Genomic DNA, 12217 nt, shown 5'->3' with positions numbered 1-12217 from the left:
ACATACGTTCTGCTCCATTTTTTTTAGTAGTAACTATTATTAATACGTCGTACATGTTTTAGATTTGCCTCATCCCCCGTGAATCGCGTGTAAGTATCCTCGATTTGAAGGCGCTCGCTCTCTAGCCATTCTACGAGATTCTCTCTGGTGATCTCCTAGCGTACAAGCCACAAAAGGATTTCTACTTCCCAATGCGTCGCTATCCCATCGCGTCTGCCGTTGTCCTCATCGCATACGTAATGGTGGCTGTCACTTCAAATGTGACGGCACATGAACTAGCGGTCACCGCTAACCACTGGGAAGTTGCAACAAAGGAGACCAACGGAGCAGCAAGGGATGAGAGAACTACCGTTGGAGGTCTGGTCCAGGCAGGTAAATCTAGGGTCAATGATCTTATCACATCCGCAAAGCTGCAGAAATACAAGTTCCTGGTGAGAAACTTGCCGCTCGGTGACGACTTTCTAGCTTCATTAAAGAGCTCGAAGTTCAAGAAACTGAATAAGTTTGTTGCAAAATTCAATCGCGATAAGGATCTAAAGAGCCAAATCTCGTTGGTTACACCACTAACGGCGAAGTACGGAGACGACGTCGTGGCAAAGACACTCATAGAATTGGAGAAAAGAGAGTTTATGACCCCCGAGCTGGCGAAGTTGGTGAAGCAATTACGGGGTGAACAACTGACAGATTGGCTGAGGAATGGCAATTCTATTGACGATGTGTTCAGTCTGCTCAAGTTGAGCGACGACGGATACGAAGCCTTTCGCAACGGGAAACTCCAGGTGTTAGAGGACTTCATTACGCTGCACAACCGCGAGAAATCTGTTGATGAAGCGTTGCTGAAGGCCATGATAACAGGCTTCGATGGCGAGAGCAACTTGGTGTCGCTTCTAGCAAAAGCAGAGGCAAATCCGTTAACGAAGGCCAAGGCCACGGAGCTCGAGACTGCTCTTCTTACTAAGTGGCGCAACGATAACATGCCGCCGCTAAGCGTCTGGTCGCGGTTAAAATTTACTGATGATCTGGACGAAGTTCTGAGTAGTGGAAAACTAAACATGTTCTTTAAGTATATGTCCGAGAATTACCCAAACAGTGAGAGATCTGTGCTGGAGAGACTCACCGCAAAATACGGAGAAGGTTCTGTGGCACAGGCACTCGCTACTGCCAAGGAAAGCGAGATCACGCGTGAAGTCGCGACGAAGCTGCAGAATCAGCAAATAGAGGTTTGGCTGCTGAGCCAAAAATCAACTGGCGATGTCTTCAAGTTGTTGAACGTCAAAAGCGATGATGTCTTTACCCAGGGTACGAAGTTGGGCACTTTATCCGAGTACATTAGTGTATTGAACATAAAACGTCGCCATGGCGAGAAGACAAGTTTGTTCGCGGTGGTACGAGAAGGCTTTGGTGGCGATGGAGACCTTGCACGAGTGGTCTTTAGGGTATTGCAGGAGCCAAACTCGTTTTCAGTTCTGAATACTGCCTACGCATACCGAAAGATGCTATTTAAGCGATGGATGAAGGAAGCCAAACTCGACCCGAACAATGCTTTCGAATGGCTTTTCAATGTCAAGGAGACTGCTGCTGGCCCTTTGGAAACGAGGATAGTAGCCCGATACACGACGTACTACAACAATAAGCAGGGAATCGGTCCGCTTTACACTTTCAAGGATCCCAGACGATTTTAGCTCGATCAACTTCATGAATTCTGAAGTTGCAATTCTGAATAAAGTTGATTAAGCGTTGTGTTTGAATATAAGTAGGCATGTATATAGACTCGATCGTTCTGTAGCGAATATTTATTTTACTCGATAGATCGATACGAAAATACATCAACATAATCTCATAATTCTCACCACGAATAAATGAGACCAGTCCCAGAGCTCCACCTATGTCAGAGATCACATCTACTGCTACAGCGACCAACAGAAGGAGCGAGTTAACGACGGCTAAGTCGCACGAATACACGATATGTCTGCTAGGTGACTGGGCACCTACGGCGCCCACGAAGATGAAACCTCCGTCTCAAGCTGTACACGAAGTAACAGCAGATCTCGAGTCTCCGATTGTTCAGGTTAGTTGCGGTTCAGGTTGGAATTGTCTGCTCTGTGAAGATGGACGAGCATATTCTTTCGGGGACAATACCTACGGGCAGCTCGGACAGAGTCACGATCGACCATACGTCGCTGTACCAGAGCCAATGTCCACTCCATTCTGCTTGCAACCACGACGACGCATTATTCGCTTGTCATGTGGGAGTGTCCATGGGGGATTTGTGCTGGATGTTGGTGAGCTATACATGTTTGGCTGTGGATCTTACGGGCGTTTGGGTACGGGCAACGAAGCAAATGCGTGTTTACCAACACTGGTATCGATGAAATGGTCGACGCTTCTAGCTGTAAACACAGCTCGTAAGCAACAGAACAGCTCGATGACGGATGGAGACGAAGACGAGGCGAGATTCAAAGACATTAGCTGTGGTGATCGGCACACTTTGACCCTCGCAGTTCGGATAACGCGCGCAAATTCTGATTGCTGGAGCAATGCTACAAAGTCCAAGACGAGTATTATCTCATTTGGAGATGGATTGAATGGACGACTCGGCATAGGAGACGAGAAGGATCGATACGAAGGAACATTGCTCACTACTTGGATTGCTGCGTCGAGTGTCCCAGGGGTTGGTATAACCGGAAACAACGGTTGTATGGCTCCTCCCATGATCTCTGCTATCTGCGCTGGTAGTACACACAACCTAGCACTCTCGGCTGGTGGAGATGTCTTCTCGTGGGGGAATGGTGTCGATGGACAGTTAGGTCACGGATCTGCAGTGAGTGAGTGGGTACCTCGACAACTCGAATATTTCAAGGATATATCAATAACAGACATTAGTTGTGGGGCTTCGCATTCAATGGCCATCTCGCAAACTGGTGTAGTGTATACGTGGGGGCGAGGTACTGAAGGTCAACTCGGAATCGACTTGGAAGATGATTCAACTGCTGATTTCGTTGATAAAACTGTGTGTTTACCGCACCCGGTAGCAATATTAAAGGGCTCTACTCATCGAGTCACTGTCCGTACTATTGTAGCAAAGCACAACATGTCGTTGGCACTTGATGACAGAGACCGGATGTTCGTGTGGGGTGAGAATGACCTTACACAGCTTGGAGTTCTATTATCGTTAAATACTGAAGTCGGTACGAGAGCGGTTGTACCCAGACCGAAAATGCTGTCGTATATGGATCTCCGTTCTCCGAAATCGGCGACGTATAACGCACCAACTTCAGCGTCGCTTGTTTCAAGTTTGCGTGATCTTGTGGCAGCCGCAAAACCTGATCCGATTCGTTTAGGACTGACTCATGTAGATGCTGGAGATCGATTCACAATGCTAGTTTTTAAGACCAAACCAGGAATCGGCTGTACTAGTAACACTATTGGTGATGAAATCAGCGAGACACTGGGTTCTAAGATTTATCCAGACACCAAGACGACTGTAGTTAAGTGGAATTTCTCGCTGACAGATGATTTAGATTTTCCATCCCGGGAGTCTGCTTACTACCAGTTCATGGTGAACTACAAAGTTTACCTGCGTCCAGCGGTTCCTAGAAGACGGGGAGATGCTGAAGAAATCGAGGAGGAAATGGATCGGAATCGAAACATGCAGCGACGATCTCCTTACCGCCGCGGTCGCATAGGATCCACCATCAGCAAGAGAGGAAGTCTACCAACGGTGGATCCGGAAAGTCGATTCAAAACGACGAACGACGATCATTCTGACAATACTGGAGTATACAGTTCTCAAGCGCACGGATTTAATTCGTCCCTAGAAAAGGACTTAATATCACCTTCGAGCATCACAATGGTGAATCGTTTCTTTGCTCCGCCAACTTCATCAAAAAAAGAAGAGGTTAGATATGCTAGCTGCAGCAGTACAACCAGAATCAATGACACACCAAGCATTCCGGTGAAGCCTCAACAGCCTAGAAGTGGTATGTGTCGAGAACGTTCCATTCGAAGACCCACCGTATCCATCGGACCAGCATCTTTTCCACCTGTGAATAACCAGGATAAGTTATGAAACGTGATGTCACCTCACGAGGCCTATTGAACGAATAAAATGGATTATTTTTTTGAGGTGAGGCGTCACCTCACGAGGCCTATTGAACGAATAAATGAATTATTTTTTTAAGGATAGGATATTACCAGGTTGTACAAGATAAGCATTATCGTTGCCTGAGTGTATTCGGCGTTAATCTACATTTTTTAAACTACGTAACGTACCACCAAGAACGACTCAGCCTTCTTTTTTTTTTACCGTGTTTTCCCGTTTAATCCGTCCGTTAATAGCGAGTTCTTACAGTAAATGCGTATCAATTCATGAAATGGCACAAGTTCCTCGTTATAGTTCTGTTCTGTTTAGAAAGCAATTTACCATTATTGTTGCGTTGTCAGCGAAAGACTGAATGAGGGAAAGATTTGAGGCCTTTAGGCCATAACCGCGACAGTGTAAATCGTCATCTTGTATTTCAGAGCAGAGAAAAGTTTACAAGTCTCTAAATCGTACTTCGAAGTAATCGACACTGTCGGGAATCTGTTTAGATGGAAAGCCAGTCATAAAAAAAATCGATGCTCCAGACCAGAATGCGCGGCACTTGTGCACTGGTCAAAATCGTGAGAGATGGCAATCAGCTTCACCGGGGCTGCCCTGGTCGACAACACTAATGGACTCAATTACGACAGTGCCGCCTCAAGTATTAAGGCTCGCCACCCAAGGAGTGAAACGAGGATGGTTGTACCACCGATTATCGCGTCTTATTATCTGATGTGTAAAAGTTCGAAGCACTCATCGCAGATTCGACATACCGTGGACAGTCACGACCCTCCCGGGTGGGCGATCTCTTTCGCTCCTCTGCTTTATAATGGCCTCTTGTCTGGCGCCAGCTTTGCTTTGGTCAAGACATTAAGAATTCTACCAATAAGTCGGACACCGAATCGGTATGAATATGTAATGAATATCCGTTTTTAGTGCTACACAAGAGGATGTATTGCTAACTTCTCGAGCTAATTTCTGGGGAAAGTCATGTTTTCGTTGGCATGTCGTGCAGTGGAAAATCGTCTTTAACCGTACGGCTATATATTGATTGCACTGAGTGATATATGAAGCTATATCAGAAGCAGAGGTATGAGTGGCCGACGAATTTGGTTTAGAGTGGTAGTTTACACAAATAGCATCTAATATCACCTAAAAATCATAAATAGTCAGGCCACATGAATTTGAGTGAAGTGTCTGCGCAAAACCCTCCATTGCTGATACAAATGCTAAGTTCGCCAAGATAACTATTAGTTCTTAACACTTCCATGAAATAGGAAACTGTTTTCACTCTACCGCTGGTATAGGCGTCGGTTTGTCTCAGTCTTGTCCTAATAAACAATTCTCGTCGCAGTTCGATGCATAGCTAGGGGTCTAGGTCCACCGACACTAGGACCGTTTGATTTGGCTACGTCTACGTTAGCTCGCACGCTCTCGCGTTGGTTAACCTCACTATATCAGGTTCTAGGTAGTTAGCACTGGTTTCTTTCCCTAATATAACTGAGTAGATTGAGTTTTAACCACTTAGTATTCTCCCTTTTTTGTGATCGGGCGGTTGAAGTGATCCGTCTGACATTAAGATACGATGAGATTTCAGGACTGAGAACAAGAAATGAAAGGAAACGGCAAGTATTTTCTCGTCCAGTTATTGAATCGAGTTCTGCTCGCTGAATGATGATCTATTGATCTGTTGAGCTTTACCAACTGGATTTTTTTCTCATGGGATTGACGCTGATTACGATAATAAATAAACTAATCCAATCCTTGGGATTATGTGCTATGAAGGCCGAATCATTTTATAAAGCTGTGCTACATCTCTCCCCTCACTTTTGATTCTCGACAATTCCTCAGTACTGTTAACCGTCTTGCTTGAGCGATGAATCTCGTAGCTGTCCTGCTCCTGTGTTTCGGACTAATCACATCTGCGTGTGCCGGCACTATTGACCATGATAAAGTCCAGCCATTCGCTCAGCCCGTCCCAGTCACGATTGCCGAAAAGGCTGCTGTCATGTTTAAACCACAACTTCACATTTCTCAAGGGTGCGTTTCATTCCCAGCCGTAAATGCTGCAGGTGAGATTAGCGGGGGTGTCAAGGGAACGAAAAACACGGAGGGCTGCACGGAAGCCCCTCTGGGTTCTCAAGTGTACGGCCGCGCAAAGTGGTACCAGGATAAATGGGCGATGGTCTTTGCGTGGTACTTTCCAAAAAGCTTTTGGAGTTTCGAAGCTGTTGACCGCCACTACTGGGCGAGTATGGTATTATGGCTTGACAACCCAGCACTGAGTGCACCGAAGATTATTGGTGCCTCGCTGCAACAACAGCTTCTGAAAAAGAGAGGTTTTCTTGGGTTTATGTTTACCGAACCGAGAGAACCATACTTCAAGCAAACAAGCATTGATATCATGTCCTATGTGGGCGCGCAGCGGATTCGTTTAAACCCAATCGGTTATCGACGTTGGAGCTACAACTTTACCCCAGGGTCCAACGTATCGACTAGGGTTACCCACACATATTGGAATAGCTTTGAGTATCTGGCATTACATTTTTCTGAAACGGACGGTCAGTTTCAAGACCTCATCATGTGGGAACAACTTACGGACGAAGCACGCTCTGCTCTCAATTCTGCGGATTTTGGCGAGTCGAAGGTCCCCTTTAACGATGAGAACATTGAGGAGACACTAGAACTGGCTTGGCCATTTTAGGTCTTTCCTCAGCTCTGCTACACTGGGTACGTGCAAACCAATGACCGCAAGGATGGACATTGATTATAACCATTTCGTATGGTGTTCTAGTCGCTAGTACACTTTTCGCTATCCAAAATTAAATGTTTAGTTTTTCATAATCAGATTGATTGCCACCGGTCCAGCCATTTAAATTTGCTCTCAACGTTTTCTTCGTCACCGCGAAGCTATGCAATCCATCAAAGTTGCAATCACCACGACTGTTCTTCTCCTTATCAGTAGGAATCTCATCTCGGCGGCCGAACCTTTCAGAACCTTTCAACAATCACAACTGATCAGAGGCGCTCTCTACGGTCTGACAGCTCCGCACCAGTCAATAACGAAAGTTCGACGGAAAGAAGCGCGTTGCAGTGGGTAAAAGTGCGAATTTGGTTGGAGTTTGGGGCGTCTGATAAGTATGTCAAGAAGGCTCTGAAGCTGCGTGGGTTGGATGATGCAGCACTCAAGGTCCAGGCAAACTACAGATACTATGACTACTTTACCAAAAAGGCCCTAGAATATCGTCTTTACAAGCAGCTCCAAAGGGACGTGCCCACGTTTGCTATCTGGAAGGAGCTTAGATTTCGTGATATTACTAAAGCCGTTCAGTTGCAGTCGATCGTGAACACCATGGAGTTCAAGTTCTACGAGCGCTACGTGCAAGCTTTCCACAAGAGGGTAAAGGCAGATTACAACGCAATGCGTGATCCCACCGGCGTGATTGTCGCCCGAGGGGCCACTGAAGCGGAGATGACGGCGAGAACTCTCATTTTGGTTAACTCACGAATGGACGAAGCATATGCACAAGCTTTGCTGGTATGACTAAACCTAGTAGACCGGGAATGCTATTGAAAGGAAAGCAGCTTGAGGACCATGTGGACTACGAGTACTTGCAACTCTTCCAGAAGGCGAAAAAAGAACTGAACGGAAAGCAACTGAGGTGGAAAGATGTTGGAGACTTCATCGAAAAGATGTGGCCCTCGCCTTAGTATATCAATGGACAATAGTCCCAGGGCTACCACAAGGACTATTTCTTGTTCCTTTTGAGTTGGTGGCTCTTATACCTAGTGAATGCAATCTTGTCTCGATACATAAAGGGCGATGTTTCTTGCTTCAGTGAATCAGCCGTCATCTTCATCACTCGCTGTGCAAAGATCAACGGATCTTCACCTTGTTCAGCCTTAGTACATGGCAGAAATTGTACTGCGTACGTGTGCCACGGTACGAACAGGTACCACAACACGTTGGCCAGGAACGTGCTCGTCTCGTCGTTGATATTCACCGGCTACATAGAACAACAAAAGAATTAAAATATGTGTGTAAAATAAATCAAAGCTTCTTACAAAAGGCCCGTCCGATGCCTGGATAGCAAGTGGCTGCACAGTCTTGTCAAGAGAGAAGAGGAATTTGTGATACTGCAGCAAACCCTTTCTTCCATTGGTAAGACCACCCTGAATAAAAACAAAACAAAACCCCGTCAGCTCCAAATTTCTCAACCTTAAAAAAAAAACATCCACGCACACCACACCTCTGGAAAAGCAGCAAGCGGCTTGTTGCCTCTAGCTAGTCGCTCAACAACAATCTGTCGTACAGCATCCCGACCAGCACCATTGCCCTGTTGTCTTGAAGCGTACGGCACATATACCAGTCCAGCTTTATCTCCCAGCAACTTGAAGAATAGCATGTTTTTGTAGAAATCGTAGCCTAAAATGTAGGCCGGCGTGATGCTCAACATAGCGATTGCATCGAACTCGCTAATGTGGTTGGAAACAATGATATCAGCTCGTTTTTCACCCTTTTCAAAGAGATGTTCGTCCACGAGACGCACTCGCGTGCCCGTTAGCCACACGAAGAGTTTAGCGACATGGAATCGATCCATTTGCATTTCCGAGAAGACCCGAGGCACGATAAGGGCCACTAAGAAGCAGCAGATGCCCCGGATAAGCAGCAAAACTAGTCCGAACGGCGTATACAGCAACAGGAGCAAGTGGCCGACAGATAGCGGACGCTTGATGCGCTCGAACTGGAACATACTCTCGAACGGGAGCAACTGCTGCTCCGTGGACGGATCCAGTGCGACGTGCTCTTTGCCGTCGCCCAGCAGTTCTAAACCACGTCGTATTTCATGATAAGAGGGCGTAGGTGACTGAGACTCCAGGTCTAGGAACGGAGCGATCGGTGACCCCACGACGGACGAAGCCATGATGCTTTCGGTGTTGCAGGGACGTTGCAAGTGGCAGAAGCAGGAATGACGAGGGCAAGTCCACTGACACGTGGGCCCGTGGGACGATCAGGTGCGGCATAAGACTCCTATGCCGCACCTGGTCGCCTCATCTCTCGATGTTTTCTTTCACGTCGATCTGTCCAACCTGGAATGCGGTTCATATTGCAATCAATTTATTGTTATTTACCTCCACGAGAACTATGCGCGAGAATTCTTATGACATAAGAGACATTGACTCCTTCCTTGAAGCAGTATACACAATGTATACATTTGACTATACACCCTCAATTCCATTTGGCCTTGCTCAAGTCGAGCAGCATTCATTGCTCAATCAGTATGATTCCTCGCTGCGTGTTGCGCGTTCCCAGAAGCCGAACGCTCAGTACCACCGCCTCGTCCAAGTCGGCTCGTGCCTGCGTAGTGCACAGCAATCCCAAGGAAGGAGAAGAGAAGGCCGATCACTCGGTCTCCAATCACTTTGCGCTGCAGCGACCACAGCTTGAGTTCTGTTGTCTGCTGAGCGGTTGGGATGTAGCGTGCAAGACCTGCCCCTTCAACTGGTACGATTTTGACCCACGTAAATTCCGTACGAAGAGTCGAAGACGACGCGTAGACGGCGACGACCTAAGCAACCTCGCAGCCAGCGAGGCGGACATCCGTCAGGCCTTGGAGGCTCTGGGCATTGACACAACCCCCACCGACGGATTTGACAGGAAATCGTTCACGCAGCAGCAGGTCAAGGACGCATTTCGAGCCAAAGCGCTCGAGTGGCACCCGGACTGCAATCCAGACCCAGAAGCCGAGAACATCTTCAAGGAGATCCTGCTGGCTTACGAACTGTTATTAACTCATGCACAATGAAGAGGAGAATTTTCTTGCGCAAAAAAATATAAATAAAGACGCAAGTTGCCGTTTGGTATTCTACTAGCCAACCTCTTTATACTGTTAACCTAGCATAACTATTTCGAACTATCTAGGTAGCTGGACGGCTTAGTTTGATTCTAATACCTGATAATACAAAATAATAAAGTCAATCTCGTCTCTTACGATCGTATTTAATGGAATTCTTGGCGCGCGCGGCAAAAACCTCAGTTGGCAACTTTCTCTTGTGGCAGGCAACATGTTCTACTCGCAGATCGTCTTGGCCAAGAAGGGCCCTTTGGGTAAGATCTGGCTGGCTGCCCACTGGGACAAGAAGCTCAACAAGCAGCAGATCTTCACCGCCGACATCCACAGCTCCGTGCAGAGCATCCTGAACCCGCAGGTGCCGCTCGCTCTGCGCGTCTCGGGCCATTTACTGCTTGGCGTCGTGCGTATCTACTCGCGTAAGGTGAAATATCTGTACACGGACTGCAGCGAGGCGCTGGTCAAGATCAAACTCGCTTTCCGTCCTGGAATTGTGGATCTACCCGCCAACAACCAACAAGCGGCGTCACACACCATCAACGTCTCGAATTTCGGCGAGTTCGAGGCCGAAGTCACATATTCCATCGAGTACGTTAAGTATTCTAAAATAGGCGTGATATTTCTGACTTAAGGTATTCACTAACCTCTATTATTCCTTGCGTAGTGCTATTACTGCGCCGTCGTTAGACGAATGGATCGCCGCATCCAGCCAGACTGTAGCAAGACGCCAGGATATTACACTAGCGGATCCACTAGTCAGGACTCGAGAGGCAAACGGCTTTGCTGAAAGAGGTAAGATATTCTTCGTTGAAGGTCATTTTTTTTACTAATATATTTTTTTAGATGTTATTGCTATGGAGGATTCTTTCGGAGGAGAAGGAGACTGGCAGGCGTTCGACTTGGACGACAATTTTGGTAGCTCTGGACTGGATATTAGCACCGTCAGTGACGTTGAAATAGCGCGAGAGGCTGATGCGCCGATGGTGCCACTGGACGACTCGGGCATTCTCAATGCTGGAGATAAATTGACAGACAGGAGCTCGCTGATGGCCGAAGCAGAGCAGCCGGAGTTTGGCTACAATGACGCGCCGTTCGAGATTCCGGTAGACAACGCAATGGAGATTGAGAACCCTATCGACGATCCCATGGACGTTAGTGGGGGCACACTGGATGTTAGCGCGGATATTAATGTCAGTATCAACGGCTCGACACGTGCGTCGTTGGATGCAGCTCTGGTTAACGTGGAAGTGGAGACGAACAGACCCAAAAAGAAGAGGAAAATTGCTCGTGATACCGTCACGGAGCTCACCTCAGCATATCTGAAACAGGGAATGGAGGACACGTCCGACATCACCCGCACGCGAGAAATCACGTACAAAAAACCTGCAACCCGCAGTGAATTTGACCTGCAGACTGGAGCTGACATGTTCTCCAGACCCTGCATGATCACCATGTCTGAAGAGCTACTGAGTATGTTCAAGGTCACGATGAAGAAGAGGAAGTTCCCGTTCGGTTCCAAGACCAGAGAGGCCACCCAAGAGGAGGATGTTGAGCTCACTCGACGTATGAGTGCGAACTCGCGTATGAGCACCAACTCGGTACGTTGTGTTAGTCGATGGTGACACATTTCAGGAATTTAACTATTTTTTTATGCTCAGAATGGTCTGGATGTGACAAATGGATCTTGCGACGCCTCTATGCTGCATGATATCGAGGAAGAAAACCACTTTGAGTTTGCCGACATGGGCCCAACGGAACCGTAAGTACAAATACTGTAATTCTTTGTATTTTATATTAAACTAACAGAATTGTGATTTTAGTGAACGTATGGATGATGGTTTCCCGAACTACGATATCGGAGCTCCATTCGAGCCTGAAGAGCAGAATTTGGAGGACTTAAACGTGGACATCGAGCTCGGCGCCGTGAATGACATTCGAAGCGATGCGAATGGTACTACCGAGCTTGATCAACCCGAGGCGTCGACAGCTCAACACAAGTGGCACCCGCACACTGTGAAAGTGATGAAAGTGCTGCGCAAGTCACTCAACGACAAGGAGGAGGTCACATACAAGCAACTGACCAAGAAGACGCAAGACCGACGAACAGCAGCCGCGCTGTTCTTCGAGCTGTTGCAGCTGAAAACACTCGATTATGTGGACGTGGAGCAGCCTGCGCCATACGCAGACATCAAGATCTCCAAGGCAGCCCGTTTTTCGGAGCACATCCCGGCGGTGGATCGCGAATCTACCCGAGAAAACCGTGACGATTTTTGATGCGTATTTA

The 12217-nt window shown here is 47.3% G+C and overlaps 7 protein-coding genes across 8 annotated transcripts; 6 read left to right on the top strand and 1 right to left on the bottom strand.

The window, feature by feature from the left end:
• Positions 1–239: 239 nt before the first annotated feature.
• On the top strand, positions 240–1682 carry PPTG_06204 (hypothetical protein; the record flags this gene model as incomplete). The annotated part of the gene is made up of 1 exon (XM_008900093.1): positions 240–1682. One exon carries the CDS (start codon positions 240–242, stop codon positions 1680–1682), a length of 1443 nt encoding a protein of 480 aa, XP_008898341.1.
• A 203-nt stretch (positions 1683–1885) lies between these two features.
• Positions 1886–4069, top strand: PPTG_06203 (hypothetical protein; the record flags this gene model as incomplete). Its single annotated transcript, XM_008900092.1, has 1 exon — positions 1886–4069. One exon carries the CDS (start codon positions 1886–1888, stop codon positions 4067–4069), a length of 2184 nt encoding a protein of 727 aa, XP_008898340.1.
• Positions 4070–5957: 1888 nt separating this feature from the next.
• On the top strand, positions 5958–6785 carry PPTG_06202 (hypothetical protein; the record flags this gene model as incomplete). The annotated part of the gene is made up of 1 exon (XM_008900091.1): positions 5958–6785. The coding sequence occupies one exon, from the start codon at positions 5958–5960 to the stop codon at positions 6783–6785; it is 828 nt and encodes a 275-aa protein (XP_008898339.1).
• A 52-nt stretch (positions 6786–6837) lies between these two features.
• On the top strand, positions 6838–7625 carry PPTG_06201 (hypothetical protein; the record flags this gene model as incomplete). The annotated part of the gene is made up of 2 exons (XM_008900090.1): positions 6838–6861; positions 7047–7625. 2 exons carry the CDS (start codon positions 6838–6840, stop codon positions 7623–7625), a joined length of 603 nt encoding a protein of 200 aa, XP_008898338.1.
• A 102-nt stretch (positions 7626–7727) lies between these two features.
• Positions 7728–9365, bottom strand: PPTG_06200. 2 transcript variants are annotated; one of them, XM_008900089.1, is made up of 3 exons: positions 8332–9365; positions 8147–8254; positions 7728–8088 (listed from the first exon to the last, which is right to left on the bottom strand). In XM_008900089.1, the coding sequence occupies exons 1-3, from the start codon at positions 9004–9006 to the stop codon at positions 7831–7833; spliced, it is 1041 nt and encodes a 346-aa protein (XP_008898337.1). In that variant the 5' UTR covers positions 9007–9365; the 3' UTR covers positions 7728–7830. The 2 variants fall into 2 exon arrangements, with proteins under 2 accessions (XP_008898337.1, XP_008898336.1); XM_008900088.1 differs by having other exon boundaries at positions 7728–8254.
• On the top strand, positions 9215–9997 carry PPTG_06199 (hypothetical protein). Its single transcript, XM_008900087.1, has one exon. It carries the CDS (start codon positions 9364–9366, stop codon positions 9886–9888), a length of 525 nt encoding a protein of 174 aa, XP_008898335.1. The 5' UTR covers positions 9215–9363; the 3' UTR covers positions 9889–9997.
• Positions 9998–10147: 150 nt separating this feature from the next.
• On the top strand, positions 10148–12207 carry PPTG_06198 (hypothetical protein; the record flags this gene model as incomplete). The annotated part of the gene is made up of 5 exons (XM_008900086.1): positions 10148–10521; positions 10598–10725; positions 10777–11531; positions 11592–11692; positions 11754–12207. The coding sequence occupies 5 exons, from the start codon at positions 10148–10150 to the stop codon at positions 12205–12207; spliced, it is 1812 nt and encodes a 603-aa protein (XP_008898334.1).
• Positions 12208–12217: the final 10 nt, after the last annotated feature.

Source organism: Phytophthora parasitica (genome assembly GCF_000247585.1).
Source record: "Phytophthora parasitica INRA-310 unplaced genomic scaffold supercont2.9, whole genome shotgun sequence".
Taxonomy (NCBI): domain Eukaryota; phylum Oomycota; class Peronosporomycetes; order Peronosporales; family Peronosporaceae; genus Phytophthora; species Phytophthora nicotianae.
Note: the sequence above shows the minus strand (reverse complement) of the source record. Positions and strands in the feature narration are given on the sequence as shown.

Excerpts from the sequence above, each read along its gene's own strand:
- PPTG_06200 (XM_008900089.1), bottom strand. The coding sequence starts at position 9,006 with ATGGCTTCGTCCGTCGTGGGGTCACCGATCGCTCCGTTCCTAGACCTG. Across the intron at positions 8,255-8,331 it reads CGCTTGCTGCTTTTCCAGAG|GGTGGTCTTACCAATGGAAG; the intron begins GTGTGGTGTGCG and ends GTTTTTATTCAG. Across the intron at positions 8,089-8,146 it reads AGGCATCGGACGGGCCTTTT|CCGGTGAATATCAACGACGA; the intron begins GTAAGAAGCTTT and ends TGTTCTATGTAG.
- PPTG_06199 (XM_008900087.1), top strand. The coding sequence starts at position 9,364 with ATGATTCCTCGCTGCGTGTTGCGCGTTCCCAGAAGCCGAACGCTCAGT.